The sequence below is a fragment of the Rhinatrema bivittatum genome, chromosome 4 (genome assembly GCF_901001135.1).
Source record: "Rhinatrema bivittatum chromosome 4, aRhiBiv1.1, whole genome shotgun sequence".
Taxonomy (NCBI): domain Eukaryota; kingdom Metazoa; phylum Chordata; class Amphibia; order Gymnophiona; family Rhinatrematidae; genus Rhinatrema; species Rhinatrema bivittatum.
Window position 1 is genome coordinate 462,722,956 of NC_042618.1, and position 21,264 is coordinate 462,744,219.

At 40.2% G+C, this 21,264-nt stretch overlaps 1 protein-coding gene across 1 annotated transcript in view; it reads left to right on the top strand.

Annotated features, from left to right (window-relative positions):
* The window catches only part of NAP1L1 (nucleosome assembly protein 1 like 1), an 81,027-nt gene extending 60,010 nt beyond the window's left edge, over positions 1-21,017 (top strand). The window contains 6 exon segments of the mRNA XM_029597147.1: positions 3,759-3,904; positions 3,999-4,018; positions 5,483-5,605; positions 10,655-10,687; positions 18,536-18,586; positions 20,273-21,017. Of these exon segments, the coding sequence (XP_029453007.1) occupies positions 3,759-3,904; positions 3,999-4,018; positions 5,483-5,605; positions 10,655-10,687; positions 18,536-18,586; positions 20,273-20,308 (409 nt within the window). The 3' untranslated portion in view covers positions 20,309-21,017.
* Positions 21,018-21,264: the final 247 nt, after the last annotated feature.

Genomic DNA, 21,264 nt, shown 5'->3' on the forward strand with positions numbered 1-21,264 from the left:
TCAGAAAGCGACCTCTGTCTTCTAACAGGTCGTATTTCTATGAATACTGCCAGATATTCTAGTCTTCTATCATGTCCTCTTTGGAATAATAACACCGCTTACTGCTGAACGAACCTCTGTCTTCTATTGGATCATATTTTCTTGATTACCTCTACAAGTTATAATCATCCATCCATCGATTCTTAAGTCTCTCTATCACGTCGGATCATTGCGTATTTATTAATTGGGAGCTTTCATCAGTGAAGAATACATTGCAAGAATTATTAAGCAAAAAATCACTAAATTTACAAAAATATTATAAAGTAAAATGGACCTGAAACCATAAGTCTGGTAAAATACCTTGACCCTATGAGTAGTGGTCCTACAAAATTTATATAGTCTTCTATAGCTGATCTAAAAAATATTTAAAGAGAAACCAGACACAGTAGTATTTTGTTATATAGTTTATATATTAGTGCCTGGAATACATTGGATGTACAAGAGCCGTTGAATGTGATTGAGGTTTAGAACCCACATCTGTTCCCACCTAGGGGTCTGTTCTTTCTGCCACACACTGAGCTGAGAATTTAAAAGTATTGTCCATGATGATGCTCGGATCCTTTTTCCTAGGTTGTAACTCCTAATTTTTTTTTCCCCATGTACATCACTTGTTCTCATAAAATGTCAACTATTTGAATGCCCAACCTCCCAGTTTCACAAGGTCTTCCTGCAATTTCTCACAATGTACTAGGACAGCATTTAATTTTCAAAAGGTGACTGATATAAAATGAAAATGGTTAAGAGAAAAAAGGAGCAACTACAAAGGTTCTGAGTTTAGATCAGGCATGGATGTTTAAAAATACCATCTTGGAAGCCTAGACCAATGTATTCCACACCTGAAAGGTGGAAGGAAGGCTAAACTGGCATTAACAGGTGAGGTGAGAAGCTATGATAGCTAAAAATATCTTTCAAGAAATGGAAAAGGGATCTGAATGAAGAAAACAGGAAACTGCATAAGCACTGGCAAGTTAGATGCAAAGAATTTGGTAAGTTTGCCATGGAAGCCAAAACTCATAATAAAAATTGAGTACATTTGATGTAAAAAGCCTGCAAGGGAGTCAGTTGGACCATTAGATCAAGGGGTAAAAAGGCACTTAGGAGGACAAAGCCATAGCAGACTAAATTAATTCTTTACTTTATTTAAAAGGTTTATATACTGCTTTTTTGACAAGTTGGTCAAAACTTTGTCACTTTATCTAATATACATAATTAACATGTCAAACACATTTAAAATAAGGCAAGTAAATATAAAAAGTAGGCTGGGACAACAGGAAGCTGGGCATGGGGGCTCAGATGGAAGGCGGAAAACTGAATTAAAAAGCTTATTGATGGTTGGGGAAGGAACTAAACTCCACAAAGAAACATGTATGGAAGATACCTATGCCAGAAATGAAACAAGCCTCAGTGAATCTTGATGTACTAGGGCAAATTAACAAACTGAAGAGTAGCAAATCGCCTGGACCAGGTGGTATACATCCCAGGGTGCTAAAAACAGACATTTAAATTGTTTACAAATTTCCAATAGTAGGTCCACAATCATTAACATCTATGGTACCGGAAGACTGGAGGGTTGCTAATGAAATGTCAATTTTTAAAAAGGGATCAAGGGGTGATCCAGGAAACTACAGACCGGTGAGTCTGTGCCAGGCAAAATGATAAAACTTTCATAAACAAAACTGCCGAACATGTAGATAGGCATAGTTTAATGGGACACAGCCAACATGGACTTTGAGGTAAGCCTTCCCTTGCCTGTTTGCTACATTTTGAGGAAATATTCTATCAACAGGCTCATTTTTAGCTACATGTTTATCTGGATTTCCAGAAAGCATTTCAAATTTCATCGTGAGACTTAATTGAAAATGTTATGGGATAGAGGCCAGTGGATTGCCAGTTTGTTAAAAGAAACAAAGTAGGGCTAAGTGGTAAACTTCTCTAATGGAGTACCCCAGGGATCTATTCTGGGACACTGCTTTCTAATATATTTATAAATTAACTGGAAATGGGAACAAGTGAGGTGATCAAACTTGCTGATGACATTCAAAGTTAAATCACAAGATTGTGAAATTGAAAGACGACCTTGAAAAACTGGAAGGCAGCATCCAAATGGCAAATGAAATTTCATGTCAACAAGTGCAAAGTGATGCACTTGGGGAAAGAGTAACCCAAACTATAGCTACACAATGCCAGGAAGATCTAGGCAACATTGATACATTGAAACTTTAGGCTCAGTGTGCAGCAGCAGTCAAAAAAAAAATGCTAGGGATTATTAGGAAAGGAATGGAGAATAAAACATCATAATGCCTTTTATCACTTCATGGTGTGACATCTTAATTATTGGGTGCAGTTCTGGTCACCATATCAAGATATAGTAGAATTTAAGGTACAGAGAAGAATCCCCAAAATTATAAAGGGGATAGAACGCTTCCCCTTTGAGGAAAGGCTAAAGAGGTTAGGATTTTTCAGCTTGGAGAAGAGATGGCTGGGGTGGGGGGGGTAGATATGAGAAGTTTATAAAATGAGTTGAATTGAGCAAGTAAGTTAGTTTACGCTTTCAAAAAGTACAATGATTAGGGGACACAAGGTACTGGGCAATACATTTAAAACTAAAGAATTTTTAACTCCACATATAATTAAGCTCTGGAATTCATTGCAAGAGGATGTGGTGAAAACTTAGTGTAGCTGAGTTTAAAAATGGTTTGGATGCGTTCCTGGAGGAAAAGTCCATAAAACATTAAGGTGGAGATGTAGATATCCACTGCTTATTCGTGGGCTAAGCAACTTGGAATCTTACTCCTTGGTCCTGTCGGGTTCTTGTGACCTGGATTGGCCACTGTTGGAAACAGGATACTGGACTTGATGGACTCTTGGTCTGACCCAGTATGGCAAGTATTATTCCAAGTAGTATAATCCATAAGAACATAATTTTTTCATCTGCAAACTTGCTCAGCTCACTTGTCAAATATTGAAAAGGACCTCTCTCAGTATAGATACCTGCACAAGAACATAAGTTGCCATACTGGGTCAGTCTGAGGGTCCAGCAATCTGTTCCAACAGTGGCCAGTCCAGGTTACAAGTACTTGGCCAGTACCCAAATATTAAATAGATCCCATGCTACTAAAGCCAGTAATAAGCACGGACTATTTCCTAAGTCAACTTGATTAATAGTTTGTAGTCTTCTCTGCCAGGATCTTATCCAAATCTTTTTAAACCCAGGTACACTAACTGCCCTAACCCACATCCTTGGCAATGAATTCCCTGAGGCACACACTGTTTTTCTCCACTAAACTGACAATTTAGTCCTACAGTTTCCTAGCTTTTAACCAGTTTGCAGTCCCACAATAAGACATTGCTTATCCTGTGACTTATTTTTCTCAGGGGTATCTTATGAGGGACTTTGTCAAATCTATTCTGAAAATCCAAATACAGTACATCCACTGGCTCACCATTATGTACATGTTTACAAAATATACATAATGCAGACAGAACATCTTCTGAAAAGGTTACTAAACATTTTAGTAGCCTAACTTTTAGTATGCATTTCATTTCTGTTAATGTAATCTTGTATAGTAGAGCTGATGAGTCGGTTAAGTCCAGTTATATTACTTGTTAGTGATCCTGCAGCTTCTCTGCCACCAGAGGCTGCTGTGGACTTATTTTTAACTACTCTTTCCTTGTAGAAGCCGAAATCAACCCTCAGAGCTTTTAGTCTTTCCTTGCAGGTGCCAGATAGACTGGAAAAAAGGAAAGAACGTCACTTTAAAAACCATCAAAAAGAAGCAGAAACACAAGGGCCGTGGCACAGTTAGAACAGTTATAAAAACAGTCCCGAACGATTCCTTTTTCAACTTCTTTAACCCTCCAGAAGGTGAATATTAAGATTTTTTTTCTGTTTAAATGTTGCAACTTTTTGCTTCCTAATAAGTGTTAATGTTGTGTTTTTTTTTTTCTTTTTGTTACAGTTCCTGAAAGTGGTGAGTTGGTAAGTGTCTAGCAAGTCTACCACAGACCCCCGTCTGTATATCTTTTTGGTAAACATTTGGGTTTTTCAGGTACCTTATCGCAGTCTATGGTAATGAGAGAAATTCCTGAATTTATTCATGGAGTTAAGTGTTTGCTATTAAATACATTTTAATGCTTTAATTTCTTAAATCTCAGAACCATATCAATTGGCTGAAGCTTGAAAAAGGCATGCCCCTCTCTCACTGTGCTAAAATCACCCCAATACCATACGGTGGAGCGGGAAATCAAATATTCTAAGTGACGCTTAGTCTGCTCAAACCCTGCAGTCTTTCTGGTCCTGAAACAGCAATGTAAACTTCATCTCTGTAAGCTGAATGTTGCAGGCATGGTTCAAAATAGAATTTCAGTACGTTAATTGTGCCCCCTTTTTGAGTATATAGCATTTTAACTGAGAAACAGCAGCATTTATTTTAAATTGTCTTTTGACAATATGTAGAATATCTAATTTCTGGAGGTTTTTTCAATATCCTTTACCTCTAAAATTAATGGTACAAAACTAACAGACATAAGGAGCCAACTTTCAGCAGTACAAATTCAACATTCCCACACTCACAGTGGGCCCCCCTATCCATACCGAAGGGTGGGTAATGCCAGTGCGCATAGCAGGTCTCCTCCCCAACCCGGAACAGACTCACAGAATACCAAAAAAACCAGGATTAGGACAGGTAGTTTGCAATAACAACCTGGTCACTAAGGGGTCCAGCAATAGGAATCAGGATGACAAGGTTACAGGATTGTTCCCACGAAGACCCTGAAATCTGGCTTGTACCAAACGGGGGGCAGTCTCTGCACAAACAGCCACCGTATAGCTGGAAATCTTTTAGTCCGTTTGCCCTCAGTCCCAGACACCACGACTTGTACGCAGTCAATAAGGTCTAACATCTGCGTGCCAGAAGGGTAGAGTAAGGCGGTCCCCCTCCACCCACCTAGCTAATCTAGTATACATCTCCTAGCAGCAGAGGCCTCTAATGAGTAGGGCAAGTTCCACTTTGGGGCAAGAATTTCTGGAGTGTTGGGGGGGGGCAGGGGGGAACTTGGCGTTGTAGTTAAAGTAGCCTTACTCCCATACCTACAGAAGCTTTTGCTATTGCATTATAAAAAGACAGAATTGAAGAAATGGACATGTCACCTGTTTGTATTCAGTAGCAGAGCATTTCTGCCACTTCCCCATTTTAAGTATGAACAGGAGTGGTTGGGCTGCTTTGGCATAATTAAAACTATTTAAGGGCAAGCTATGAGCAACTGAAAGTACATTGAAAACAGTCGCCAGAGACAAAAGTAGACTTTTTTTTTTCTTTTAAGGAGTGTTTCTGGAATGGAACAGTTACATTCTTCACTGAATGCAAGTGATGCTTATGATACTTACATCTGTATATGGTAACTTACAAATACTTTTGTGTAATTGTTTTAACCTCCCCTTCAGGATGATGATGCAGAGGCAATCCTGGCAGCAGACTTTGAAATCGGACACTTCCTCCGAGAGCGTATAGTCCCCCGATCAGTGTTGTACTTCACGGGAGAGGCTATTGAAGATGATGATGATGATGTAAGGAATGCTTCTGCTATAGTGGCAGAGAAAGAGAGGGCCTGTCAAAACTATTTTGCAGCTGCTATGAATACTTCCATTTTCCTAGGAGACTGCTGCAGCTTGCTGTGTCAACCCTTTGTTGTGAATTTGAGCTGCCGCACCTTCCTGGAAAATCCAAATGAATCTTGTTGACTGAGCTTCAAGTTCATGGTCTTGAATGCTGGTATTAGAGAGCCACACTGTTTTTACATACTTGGAATGAATTGGAATATAGTTCTTCACTGCTTTCTGATGTCCACATCAAGCTTGTAGGATAATGCAATACATCTTAAGTTGGCTGCTTAACATCTCTAGTTATGACTTGGTAACTTAGCCTCAAACAGAAATCGCCATACATCAGAGTATCCACCAAATTGATATGTATGGTACAGAATTTAATAAATCACACTTCTTTCTAAAGCATCATAATTTTATGAAACCTTTTTTTACAAAATCCTTAGATCAAAAATATTACTTATTGGCTACCTAATATATCACAGATACCAATTAAACACATCCACATCATACAAACCATGTACACTTTTTTTTTACCTTAAATCTGTAGCCACACCCAATCAGTATACAAAAAAGCACTTTCTCATACAGTATATCAAACATTTTGAGAAACTCAAAACAGCAAAGTTACAAAGTTTACATGTCCAAAAATAACTTTCAGTATTTCACTAAATGTCCAAAGATATCTATAGATTTTTCTTAGCTGCCTTAACTTAGTTCCCCGGCATATAGAGTAGTGATTAACAGAGTAACATGTCCATAATATATTCTCTTCAATTTCGTTGTCATTCCATCATCACTCAATATTGGAACACTTTTTTTTTTCTCAAATCACTTAACAGTTAAAAGTGATAACTATTACAAAGGATACTTCAAAATATCAAATTTGATGCAGGGTTTATAGAAAACATTCTGTAAACACTGCTAGTTCAGCATGTTTCACTAGCAAAACTGCTTCACGGGCTCTGTAATCTAACCAAAACCCCCTGCAGTGTTATCGTTGAAAGTAAAAATATTTAAAACATCTAAAATGCACAAATACAAAAAACACTTTCCATTCTTAAAGAATACCACCCCATTGTTAAATAAGCAACTTACTATTTCAGAGAAAAGCTGGTAGCCTAATCATAGGAAAAAGTCACCCATCATTTTGCAGTCCAAAGGCTGCTATCCCCATAAGTCATAGCTCAATGAGGAATGCAAACCCACCAATCCCAACACAGTATTCCAATCACAAATACACCCTATTTAATCCCTCCGGATACAGGATACCAATTCAAAAATCCATTTTTGTTCTTGTTGCAGCAAGAAACAATCCACATTACTATCATGTTTCAGAATTACTTATAACCACAAATCTGAAATCGTGAATATTATCCTCTGCCCAATGAAGGTCACAGGGCTTCAACCCTACTACAATGCTCTAATTCTAGTCTTGACAGATCACATAGTTTCCCCACATAATATATATTACAAGGGAAATGATCACATAGACCGCCTGCGGTGTTAAACAAGATGTAAGAGTTCGCAAAGGATAAAACTTACGTTGCATCCAGGAACACTTACAATTAATGATAGAGAACATACATTACAATGGCCATAACTTTGCCTCCTATCTCTTGAGTAGACCTACATTCTGAAAAATGAGACCATACCAATGTGTGTCTAAAGTTTCAAGCTCTTTTAAAAGCAAAGAGATTGTATGGGGGGGAAAAGGTGACAAAGCTAGAATCAAAAGCTAACTCTTCCAAATTATCTGAGAAACATGTCTGGAATGTAGGTAATACTATACAATCTGACACTTCCCTCTTTTGTTTGCATATTTTAATTGCGATCTTTTTTGTACACTTATGTGCCTTCTGGATTAAACCGGAAGGATAGCCCAGCTGTAAAAACCAATCACATATTCCTCTCGCTTTCAATTTAAATTCCTGCACGATCTAACAGATATGCTGCAATCGGAATATTGTTTATCATGTGGTGTATAAAAACTGATTATTTCTATTAGTTTGCTTAATATATAAAGTTATAAAAAAGCTATGATTGTGAACTTGCATGTCTGAGCCACTCTTTGTTAAACAGGTAAGTGAGATTAGGATAAAAACCCATATAACAAATTAAATCCAAAGAAGGTTATCACAAATTGACACTCGGATGTCTCAAACCCTTCCTCACTCAAAATGACTTGAATAGTTCTGCATCTATTACTATCTGCAAACCTGGACTACTGCAACTCCCTACCCCTCGGCCTCCCTTTTACCACCATATGCCCACTACAAATACTCCAGAACACAGCCACCAGGATTCTTTCAGGAACCAAGAAACAAGAACACATTTACTACACCTACTCTCATATCCTTGCACTGGCTCCCAATTAAATACAGAGTAGAATTTTATCAATCCTCCACAAATTAATCACAGGACAACAAAACCATTGGCTAACTGAACACATTGAACTACATGCTCCAAAAAGGAATCTTCACTCAATGAATAAAAGCCTCCTTAAACTTCCTCACACAAAAATCACGCACCTAGTATCAACCCGAGAGAGAGCTATATCCATCGCCAGCCCATCTTTATGGAACCTTAACCCTAAATCTAAGAACTCAAGTTGACACCAAAACTTTCAAAAAAATTAAACCTGGCTTTTTACCAGAGCTTTTTCAGAAGATCTTAACTATCAACACCAACATACTCCCAACCAGACAACTCCAAAGAAAACAGACACCATCCTATCAACTTATGATGGACTACTAAAACCAGACATCTAAGAACTTTTCCCTATATAATCTAACCCCCTATTACCCCCCAATGCTACCCAACTTTATCTTCAAATTAAAATGCTAATGGTCTCCTAATGTAAACCGTTATGATGGCAAAACCGAATATACAATATACAAAACATGTTAAAATAAATAGTAATTCAACATAAAAAAAATCTTAACTCATTTTCAGAACACCAAATACAAATGCCATCTGTGAATCACAGCCACAAACCTATCTGACCCCAAAATAAAGAAGAATACACAAACCGGTCTTCAAATGCGATGTACAAGCAATATCAGGGGCCACAGTGGCCCCCATAACTGTTCCCTGTAACGAAATATGGTGGTAATGTGGATAGGCTTTATTTTTTTTTTCAGCTACTGGGATCAAAAATTGGATTTTTAAACTGATATTGTCTCTGGTGGGATTATAGTAAAATTGAATGGGGGGTATTTTTATAATTGAGTCTTATGTTCAGCAAATTACATCTTAGATTTAGAATGCTGTGTTGGGATTGGTGCACTCTAATTTCTCATTGTTATGCAAGATTCTTATGGGGATGGCAGTCTTTGGATTGCAAAATGGTGGGTGACTTTTTCCTATGATTAGACTACCAGCTTTTCTCTGAAATAGTAAGTTGCTTATTTAACAATGGGGTGGTATTCAAGAATGAAGGTGGTGCTTGCATTCTGTTTTGTGTAAAATCTTAACACTGCAGGAGATTTTGGTTAAATTACTGAGCCCCTGAAGAAGCTTTGCCAGCAAAACATTTAGGCTAGCGGTGTTTACAGAATCTTCTTTCTATAAGATCTAAACCAGACTGAGATTTTGAAGTGCCCTATGTAATCACTTTTGATGGTAAATGATTAGAAAGTGTTCAAACTCTCAGGCTGGTACAGTGCGCTCTGGCAGAGCGCACAGCCCGAGATTGGCCACGTGTTTGACGTGCTATTTTTACCCTTTATACAGTAAGGGGTAATAACACGTCAAACGCGCAGCCAACCCCTCAAACGAATAGCGCCTGCAACATGCAAATGCATGTTGATGGCCCTATTAGTTATTCCCGAGCGATACAGAAAGTAAAATGTGCAGCCAAGCTGCACATTTTACTTTCAGAAATTAACAGCTGCCCAAAGGCTGGCATTAATTTCTGCCAGCACCAGGAAAGTTACAGAAAAGCAGAAAAAACTGCTTTTCTGTACACCCTCAGACTTAATATCTCAGAGATATTAAGTCAGAGGCCCCAATTTAAAAAAAATCAAATTAAAAAAAACAAACCCTTAAATCAGCTGGCAGCCCGCGGGTTGAAAGCTCAATTATGCTGGCGTCTGTTTTCCGAACCCATGGCTGTCAGTGGGTTCGAGAACACCGGTAAAATTGAGCGTTGGCTGTGAAACCCGCTGGCAGCTGCTGCTCCTCTTACCGTGGGCCCTCATTAGCATACTGGATCACACGCTCAGAGTGGCCTGGACACACGTTGGGAGAGCGGGTGCTCGCCTTGGAGCGCCGGCTCTCCCGTGAATTTTACTGTATCGGCCCAATTGATAGCAAAGATGGAGTGACTGGAGAATATACAATATTATGAACATGTTACTCAGTTAACTTAGTCCCCCATATAGAGTAGTGATTAAGGCAGCTAAGAAGAAATCTATAGGTGTCTGGGCATTTAGCAAAACTCTAATATTGGAAGTGTTTTGGGAGATTAGAAAATGTTTGTATCCTTGTGTTGAATTTCTCAAACTTTTCTGTTACATTGTATGAGTGAGCACTTGTGTAATTGGGTAGGGCTATAGAGTGAAAATGTTTTGTGTATATGGTTGACCATATCACATCCATCATAGAAAAATCCATACCAAGTGTAATTTTAGCCTACACATTTTATGTAAATAAAACACATCCTGTGAGATTTTATGAAATGGCTGTTGGACTTGAGTGAAATGTGATCACTAACAATGGGCTCCACATGTGCAGCTGCTTCCTGGGCACTTGCTGTTTAAAAATCATAATCTCCAAATTAAAGTGCATGAGCAAAATAGCTTCTCGGAAACCACACATGCCTTACATTCTGGTTAGGTAAGCAACAAGCTGCACAGGGTGGAATATAACCATTAAATCAGGTTAGGTAAAGGATGTTGCATGTGATCTAGCTGTGAACTGCTCATGAAGTCGTCATATGTTAGAAATATTTGCAGTTACACTCCTCTTTGCAGGTTACTGTGTAACTTTAAATCTGTAATCTCTTTTCAGTATGATGAAGAGGGGGAGGAGGCAGATGATGAGGTAGGATTATATTTTCAGTGGTACTTACATTACACTTAATGTTGGGTCCTAGTATTTGCACGGAATGAAGATGCTAATTGGTATATTTTTTGTCAAACTTATTGAACGCACATACTCTGGAGGTCATACCCAAGGACTTTGGGGGGGTTGGTTAGATGTTTGCTTTTTCACAAAATTAGTTGAAATCCAGTGAGTCCCTGGAATTCATATGTACTGCACTCCATTCTCCTTCAGTTCCTCCCAATATTTCCCTTTCCACTCCAGGTACTGAACCCTCTCCCCCCTGCCCACTGTATCTTAGACTTCCTCCAGTCCAGTTGGCCCACAGCTTGTTGCATGCTGCCCTCCTTGCACGCCAGTGGCATCTGGTGTGAAGCAGGGAAGATAAGCCCTTGGCTTGTGCGCACACATCCTCTACTGCAGCATCTGGTTCCAAACACCTTGATTCTCCCTCTGCCTCCCCGGTCAAGCAGTGGGCAGTTTGAGAATTCAAAAGCTACAGCTGTTGTGGGTGGTGGTCCCAGTGCCTGCCTCTTTCTCAGTCTACTTTGTGGTGCCCAAAAAGGGTGGAACCTTCAGTCTGATCCTAGATCTCGAAGGGGTGAATAGATGTCACCCATTTTCTGATGATAACATTTTGGTCTGTAATCATAGCAGTGAGGAAAGGGTACCTGTGCTCTTTAGATTTGTCAGAGGCCTACTTCCACATACCAGCCTGACTGGATGATCAGTTTTCTCCATTTCGCATTCTGCAGGATGTTTTTCAGTTTCAGGCATTGCATTTCAGGCGTATGACAGCTCCTCGGGTCGCAACCAAGGTCATGGTCATTGTGGCAGCACAAAGGGATGACCAGAATGCCTATCTGGATGACTGGTTGTGTGCTGTTAGTGCTGGGGGGCGCAGGGCAAAAACTACATATAGATTAGTAGATAGGATAAGCTCCTGAAGAATGTCCTGGCTAACTTTCCTATCATACAGACTTCTCATATGGACACTTATTTTGGTCCATCACATATTCTCTTAGAATGCATGTCATGTAATGCCACAGCACCACCTAATATCCTCACGGTAACCCTGTGGCCACTTGGAGGGTCCTGCCAGCCACTACACAGGTCTGCTTGCACATGTACTTCTACATTGGCAACCTCCTACCTGCCAACTGGGTTCCTGCTTTCTTCTGGGCTAGTTCCCTGCCCGCAAGCTATCCTCAGTGGTTTCTAGGGACACTGAGCTCTCACAACCAAGGGTCACACAGTTCCTAGAAATAGACCCACAGACCAAATATACACAATACCAGGATAAAAAGCTAACTTAAGCTTTTTCTTAATAAAAAGCTTAAACAGTGAATGTATAAAACTTAAACTGTAAACAGGTAAAATGGGGATTAAACTGTAAAACTTAATGAACACTTTTCACTGCCTAGTTAGTGCCTGGGGAGGTCAGGAAAAGGTTGTCCACAGGAGCTGAACAGGGCCTTTGTGCAGAGATCTGCTCCCTCTGCACTCCCAGCTGAGACTGGAGAATTCAGAACTCTCAGGGTGAGTTCTGTCTCCAGGGCCAATCAGTGCACACAGTATTAAGTTAGCTTTCTGGCCAGTGGCATTGCAGGGTGTTTGTCACATGCACTCAGGGCTGCTGGGATGTGTATGCTGATCAAAGCCACTTTTCAGTCAAGGCAGCATACAAAGTCTCCACTTGAACTACAGGCAGAGGTCAAACATACCTGCAGGCCAACACAGGAAATGAGCTCTTTGGAGAAAAGTGCTATAGTTACACAATGTTAGCTTTCATATTAGGTGCACCCATCCAAGAAAGATCTAGGTGTCCTAGTGGATAATATTGAAATAGTTGGTTCAATGTGCTGCAGCAGTCAAAGCATACAAAATGTTGGGAATTAGGGAATGGTGAATAAAACTGAAAATGTCATAATGCCTCTATTGCTCCATGGTGAGACCGCACCTTGAATACTGTGTACAATTCTGGTCACCACATATCAAAGATAATTGTGATGGAGCAGGTACAGAGAAGGGTGACCAAAATTATAAGAGGAATGAAACAGCTCCCCTATGAGGAAAGGCTAAAGAGGTTAGGACTCTTCAGCTTGGAGAAAAGATGGCTGAGGGGGGATATGATAGGTGTTTAAAATCATGAGGTCTAGAGCAGGTAGATGTGAATCGGTTATTTACTCTTTCAGATAATAGACTAGGGGGCACTCCATGAAGTTAGCATGGGGCACATAAAACTAATCGGAGAAAGTTCTTTTTTACTCAACGCACAAACTCTGGAATTTGTTGCCAGAGGATGTGGTTAGTGCAGTAAGTATAGCTGTGCTTAAAAAAAAAAATGGATAAGTTCTTGGAGAAGTTCATTACCTGCTATTAATTAAATTGACTTAGAAAATAGCCACTGCTATTACTAGCATCAGTAACGTGGAATAGACTGAGTTTTTGGGTACTTGCCAGGTTCTTGTGACCTGGATTGGCCACTGTTGGAAACAGGATGCTGGGCTTGATGGACCCTTGGTCTGACCCAGTATGGCATGTTCTTATGTTAAGTGTTAAGGGCAGAAAAACTACAAAACATGTAAAACCCCTGTTTTGCCACAGCATGGAGTAATGAACATTTTAAAGCTCAAAACATGTTCTTGCAACTAACTTCTCATATGGATAAAAGGAACATTTTAAATATATATTAACCAAACAATAAGGAAGGCCCAGAGACTGTTCAGCATTTGGGGGCTTCTGCTGGAAAGAATATTTTGCAATAAACTAAAAAAAGCAAAGCTTGCTGTAGTGAACTTACTGGTAAGCAAACCTAAAACTTCATGAAACTTGGCAGTTATCTATAATTGGAACAGAGCCTGGAGCTGCACTCATTGCCAGATATTGGCTGATTGAAAACTGCAGAGCTGTTATAATAAGAATCATATGTATCCTATATATGGAGCATCCAATTAGGAAAGGCTTCATATGTAGAGCCTTTCTACCACCCCTTTTACAACATGGAAAGAAGTAAACAAGCATATGATGCTGCAAGGACATGATCTCTTCTGACCTAATACCAGACAGCCTGATGTTTTCAAAGTTATCCAACCAATGAGATGAGACATTGAAATTTTATTTTCCTGCATGAGAAGCACCATAAAAACTAATGCTTGGGAGCACACTGCAAGTTCTCGGCTGTGACGTTGGAACTTGTTCCTTGGGCCAGAGCCCATATGAGACTTCTGCAGGACACTCTTCTGTTCTGTTGAGATGGTTTCCTTAGTCACAGGATTATAGTCGGTGGAATATTCTGCTGGTGGATGGTATCTTCTCCAGAGAGTCTGTGTTGCCTGCCTGGATTGTACTGATGACAGATGCAAGCCTAACAGGCTGGGAGGGCTCATTGCATGCAGATGGTAGCTCAGGGTTACTGGTCTTCAATAGAGGCTTCCTGGTTCAACAAATTGGAGACCTCAGCAATTCAGCAGAAATTTGTCAAGGTTAAGAACATAAATTGCCATGCTGGGTCAGACTAAGGATCCATCAAGCCCAGCATCCTGTTTCCAACAGAGGCCAAACCTGGCAAGTACCCAAACACCAAGAAGATCCCATGCTACAGATGCTAGTAATAGCAGAGGCCATTCCCTAAGTCAACTTGATTGATAGTTAATGGTCTTCTCCTCCAAGAACTTATCCAAACCTTTTTTGAACCCAGCTACCCTAACTACACTAACCACATCCTCTGGCAGCAAATTCCAGAGCTTAATTGTGCACTGAGTGACAATTTTCTCAATTAGTCTTAAATGTGCTACTTGCTAACTTCATGGAGTGCCCCCTAGTCCTATTATCCAGAAGTGTAAATAACTGATGTTCAAGACCTCTCATATCCCCCCTCAGCTGTCTCTTCCCCAAGCTGAACAGCCCTAACCTCTTCAGCCTTTCCTCATAGGGGAATTGTTCCATCCCCTTTATCATTTTGGTTGCCCTTCTCTGTATGTTCTCCATCACAACTATATCTTTTTTTGAGATGTGGTAACCAGAATTGTACACAGTAATCAAGGTGTGGTCTCACCATGAAGCAATACAGAGGCATTGACACTTTCTGTTTTTAACAACCCTTCCTAATAATTCCTAACATTGTTTGCTTTTTTGCCTGCCACAGCACAGCACAGATCTGGAAAGGATATATATATATATATATAACTGACCATTTAATCCTACTGTTTCCTGTCTTTTAACAAGTTTGTAATCCACGAAAGCTAAAGTCATGGGATAGGAGGCAATGTTTTCTTAGAAGCCTCTCATGAGGGACTTTGTCAAAAGCCTTCTGGAAATCCAAATACACATCTACCGGTTCACCTTTGTCCTCATGTTTAACCCCTTCAAAAAAATGAAGCAGATTTGTTAGGCAGGACTTCCCTTGGGTAAATCCATGTTGACTGTTCCATTAAACCATGTCTTTATGCTCTACGATTTTGATCTTTAGAATAGTTTCCACTATTCTTTTCCTATGAAATAAGTTATAGTACTGGCTACACAAGTTTTCAAAGGAGCCCTTCTTTGCTTCGTTACAAAGTAATTATCACACATGTCCCCACTAAAGGATGGAGAACGCATATCTGAACTCTTTGAACACAAGGTCCCTGGACTGTTCAAGAGAACTATTAGATCATCCTAGAACTGAAAGCAGTCAGATACATTATCAGTCTTCACATCTTCAGGGACAGAGCATCTTGATTCAAACACCATGTTTGAACAGGTTGCCATGTTTTACATCTGTAAGCAAGGAGGAGCAGGATCATGGCCTCTGCCAAGAGGCCTTAAAAATGACACTGGATAGACACATGCTGCTCTTCAGGCCTCTTAAGTGCCAGGCAGTTGATCCACATGCTGGTAGATCAGCTGTTTCAACCAGATTGGTCTTTACAGCAGTCAGTGGCTGCTGAACTCTTTAGCATATGGGGGTCTACCATCAATGGATTTGCCCTCATAGAACACAAAACCAAATTAATCTTGTTCAGTTTTACAAGTCAGCTGAAGACTTTCCTCCTTGACTGGGGACACAGCTTCATATCTGTTTTTCCACAGTTGCTGATTATCACTAGAGCAGTGCAGAAAGTTCTTCAGGACCACACTTGTCTAATTCTCATAGCTTCATGTGGCCCAGGCAGATCTGGGATGCATCTCATACAACTTTCCATTAATCCTATACATCTGGGAACAGATCCTGCACTGACATAAGAACACAGCACATTGTACCATCCTAACCTTTTTCAGGCCTCAACCTCTCAGCTTGGATGTTGAGTGCTTGAGGATCTTAGCTTCCCTGTGGAAATTATGAACATCTCCTCTAGGAAACATTTCACTAAAGAATTATGCCTTCAAATGGCATGGAACAGGAGAGATTCGTTGGGCTGATAGTGTCTAACGATCTGATGGCGAACCAATGTGACAAGGTGATAGCTAAAGTCAGAAGAATGCTGGGCTGCATAGAGAAGAATATAAAGTAAGAAAAGGGAAGTGATTATCCCCTTGTACAGGTCCTTGGTGAGATCTTACCTGGAGTACTGTGCTCAGTACTGAAGACCGTATCTCCGAAGGGACAGACAGGATGGAGGCGGTCCAGAGAAGGGCAACCAAAAAGGTGTATGGTCTTCATCAAATGCTTTGAGGAGAGATTGAAGAATCTAAATATTTATACCCTGGAGGAAAGGGGTGATATGATACAGACCTTTAGATACTTAAAGTTTTAATGATCCAAAGTCAACGGCATACCTTTTCTGTTGCAAAAAAATCAGCAGAACCAGGGGTCACTATTTAAAACTCCAGGGAGGAAGACTCAGAAACAATGTCAGGAAGTATTTATTCACAGAGAAGGGTGGTGGATGCCTGGAATGCCCTAAAGACTAAAACTGAAGGATTTCAAAGGGGTGTGGGAAACACTCTGGATCCATAAAGTCTAGAGGATGTGAATGAAGAGAAGAGGCATGGGGATGGCTTGCGGGAATGATGGCTACTACCTGGTGACTAATACCCTTATTCAATAAACATACACAGTTATGCAACTCCAACATTGCTCTATGCTTCAGTGGCAAGAGGAAATGTGGGACAAAGGATTTGCATTCACAAATAAGTGTGGGAGTAGCTTGCTTGTTGTGGCAGTTACTACCCCCAAACCAATTAAGCCTGATACTTCACTATGAATACATATACAGAGCAGCTCAATGACGGGGGAATGAAGAAAAGAGGATTTATATTAAGACAACCAACAAGGGCTAAATTACATAGGCTGGGTAAACAAGCGTGGGAGTAGCTTGCTTATTGTGGCGGTTACTACCCTTAAGCAATTAGGCTTGATACTTTACTTTTATGCAGCTCCAGCACTGCTCTCTACATCAGTAGCAGGGGTGGAAGGAAATTAGAACCAAAAAGTTACCAATAAGGACCATGAGCTCAGCGGTCAGAGTAACAGATAAGTAAGAAAAATAATTATGAAAGCTTGCTGGGCGGACTGGATGGGCCGTTCGGTCTTCTTCCGTCATTTGTGTTTCTATATAAGTACTCCAAATAGTGTCAATGCTTTGGACTCCTTTTCCTGCAAGCCTAAGCATCGCCTGAAATCTGTTCCACCTTTCAGATTCAGGTCTTGCCACTCTGTATAGGTGCACCTCCGCACTGTAGCAGCTTACCATACTCAGCAAACTCTAATTTTTCTCACTTCATGAAAGGCTCGTGGCATGTCTAACACCCAATACAAAAACCACCTGCTCCTAGGACTCAAATGTATTCTCTCCCAACTAATCAAGCCTCCTTTTGAACCATTGGTGTCCTCTTCTCAAATTCTTGACATGGAAAATGGTGGTCTGTTGCAGTGACTTCAGCTAGAGAGTTGGTAAGCTCCAAGCTCTTGTCGACTTTCCTCCATCCATGCAGTTCTTCCACAAGTGTGGCTCTCTGTATTCTCCTAAAGGTCTGCTCGGCATTTATCAATCGATCCATGGTAGTATCTACCTTTATATCCTAGGCCTCATGTGCATGAGGGCAAAAAAGCCTTGCATACTTGACTGCAAAAGGACCTTCTTGTTGCAAGAAACTAACTCTGCAGCATCGACTGTTTGCCTCATGATCCCAATTGACCAGGAATAGTGGCTGCCAAGCTTACCTTGTCTGGCTGGCTGAGTGCATTCATCACTGCTACACCTTAGCAGAACTGCAGATCATCCAAAGCTCCCTGAAAGCTCATCAAATGAGAATCATAGCTGCTGCTGTTGCACATCTTCGAAAAGTATCTATTGAAGATATCTGCAAAGCTGCAACTTGATTTTCTATTCATATCTTTGACTCATTACTGTCTTGATAACATCTGGACAAGCATTTTTGCAAAGACTGGTTTCACAGTAGTCCTCTCCCTAGAGAGCCAGGTTGCTTACTAAGTAATTACTTCACTGCAACCCTTATCAACCAGAAAAAGCAAGTTTGCTTACCATATGCAGTATTTTCAATAGATAGCAGGATGAATTAGGCACCTGCCTCCCTGGAGCATTAGACTGCATAGCTAGACTAGCTCTGCTATGGACTTGAGGAGACTCATGAGGCAACTCCCACATTAGAACTTCAGCACATGTTCAGCTTAAAGTTCTGCTAGCTTGGAAATGAGTCCAGTGGTGCAGCTGGATGCCACCCATATGTAATGGCTAATTCATCCTATCTACAAAAAATGTAACTTATGGAAAGCAAACTTTATTTTCCAGAGCATTGAGCCCTTTTTTTTTCTCCAAGTGAAATGCCAGGTTTGAGTGGGATTGGGACCTGTCTAAATATTGCTTCTGCCTATCTGATAAAATGCTTTGATTGTTTTACTAGGAAGGGGAAGAGGAAGCAGATGAAGAAAATGATCCAGAGTACGATCCTAAGGTGAGAAGTGTCTGGTCACTCTTAATACCAGGCTTTTAACTGTAACCTGACTGCTCCATGGATTGTGCTTTGTATGCAGCTTCTTTGAGTTAGATCCAGCAAGCATGACAATTCTTCACTGCTGTCTGCACATCTAACTGTAAAACAGCAGTTCTATTTATGGGTGCAAACTTCAGTTTCCAAAAATCTTGGCCAATGAACAGAGCAACATGACACACTGATATGTCAAAGTTTTCTAGTAACTTTCAAATATGGAGTCTTTCCTCCTACAAACACTGCCACAGCAAGGTTAAATACATTTTAGTTGTGACCTTATAAAATGGAAGCTGTAGAATTCCCCTGAATAGGTAACACTTGTAATTGACCCCTTAGTAGTAACAGTTTTGCAGCAACATTAATCTATTGCAAGAGTTTTCAGAGCTCATGCACACAGTCCTATCAGTAGCAGAATACCAAAATTAGTTTCTATCTGTGTGGGAAAGCAGGGTCAGATTGTGAGATGTTAACCATTATGCAGTGAGTAGTGTTCAGGATACTGCAGCATGGCAGATTTGTCCTTGTAACATGTCCTGCTTAACTCTAGAACAGTGGACCCCAAACCTGTCCTGGAGGGCCACCAGCCAGTCGGGTTTTTGGGATATCCTCAATGAATATGCATGAGAGAAAATTTGCATGCACTGCCTCCATAACATGCAAATTTTCTCATGCATATTCATTGAGGATATCCCAAAAACCCGACTGGCTGGTGGCCCTCCAGGACAGGTTTGGGGACCACTGCTCTAGAAAATAGACTGCAGATGTCTGGTCTCATGGTTTAGTTTTGTTTTTTTTTTAAACTGAGTACTAGTAGCCTGCAAGAGATGAATAAATTGATGTAGAGAAGCAGCACACTCGTGGACTTCTCATTGTCTGAAGTGTAGCTCCAAAATAGCTGAGTGTTTAGTCTAAAGTATAATCTCTGCACCTGCTTAAATGCAAATAAAATCTGTATCTTTAAATGCAGCATTGTGTGGGGGAGAAGTATAGATTCAGGGCATGCCGATGAGCCTGGGTTTTGTGCATTGGTTAGTGTTTAGGGAAAGTTAGGATCCTAGGTTACACAGTTGGGTGGGGCTTGTCAGATCTTGGGCCATAGACAAAGCTCAGAAAAAGAGGTGCCACTAAGGTGGACTTCATTCAACAAGAATATACTGAAGATGTTTTAGGACCTTGCTAGGGGTGGTGGCTCCTAGTTTGGGTACAAGATGGCTAGAACACACACCTTAGGATAAGAGTATTCTTTCCCTTGATGTACAGATGCTGATTTAAGGTGGCCAGGGAAGCACAGCTTAAGTGAAAGATAATGGTAACTTGATTTTTGGGGAAGGCTGTGAAGCTTTCATGCTTTTTGGTCTGAAATGTTAAAACAAAATAAAGATGGACCCTACTGTTTATTATGGGGAAGAGGAGTTCAGATGCTGTTCAGTGTAATTATGCACTATGATAAAGTAGGCATGGGCTTGACTGATCTTCAGAGTCGGATGCCTTGCATAAGAAGCCATTAACTCTGGCTCTGGTGGTTAGCTACCTTTTGATGCTTGCCCTTTTTATTGGATTTTAAGGTGTTCATTGGGTGTAGTCACTACAGGAAATTAATTGTAGGCTTTGTTTAAATCTTAAAACTAACTTGTATATTTATTTTTACAGAAGGATCAAAACCCAGCAGAGTGCAAGCAGCAGTGAGCAGAGTGTATGTGGCCTTGAAGATTACCTGCACTGTAATAGCCTAAATACAACTATTAGTTACTTACAGCCTTATGTTTTGTATTTCTTGGTAGAATAAAGTAAACAAATTTTTTTGTTAAAGACAATATAAATAAAATCAAGCATTTGAAGAAACACTTCAAAAAGTAGGCTCATTCTACCTAGCATTTGTATAGTCTGATTTTCTGCTGGATATATCTAGTGGGCAGAAAATCCCTGTATGTGTGGGGGGATCCACTCCCCCAGAAGCATGACTCTGAATTCACTGCTACATAGTTTGTTCTTGTGAAGTCTTTCGTCATGTAGCTATTAGACAGCAGCTGTGAAGATGATCAAAACAGAGACCAATATTTTAGAGATTCGCCTCCCTGAAGAACCAACCAAAGTATTTCAGCCCAGTAGATTGAACGGGTTTGTCTGCTTGCACTAGCTGTGCCTTCATTACTTTGTTCTAGAAATGCAGTGACTTGTACTTAACTAGGAGACACACTTTGAATTTTGATTACTTGAGAGATCAGTAAACTTGGCTAAAAATGTCCACCAAGACCATGTGTAATATTCATAGCTGTTTGCTTGTTGATGCTATGGGTTTTGTATTTTATGTGACAGTGATCTACAAAGGAAAACCTAGTCACCATATTAAGGTTGTTTACCACTGGGGTGTGAATAAAACCTAGTATTTTCAGAAGTTAAGTCTTGTTTTTATTCAGGTTTTCTCATACAGACTTGACATTGTTCTTTTAAAACTGAATATATTTTTTATGATTTTTTTTTTCACATGATCTTTGGATATTTTTCCTTGTCAGTTTGTGCAGTTAATTTTCAGCATGATTTTATCACTTGCTTTGATAAATTTGAGCAATTTTGAGCTATCAGATCAAAAATCAGTGCAATGAGACAGGTGAGAGCCAAAGGCATACTAGGAAGAAGATATG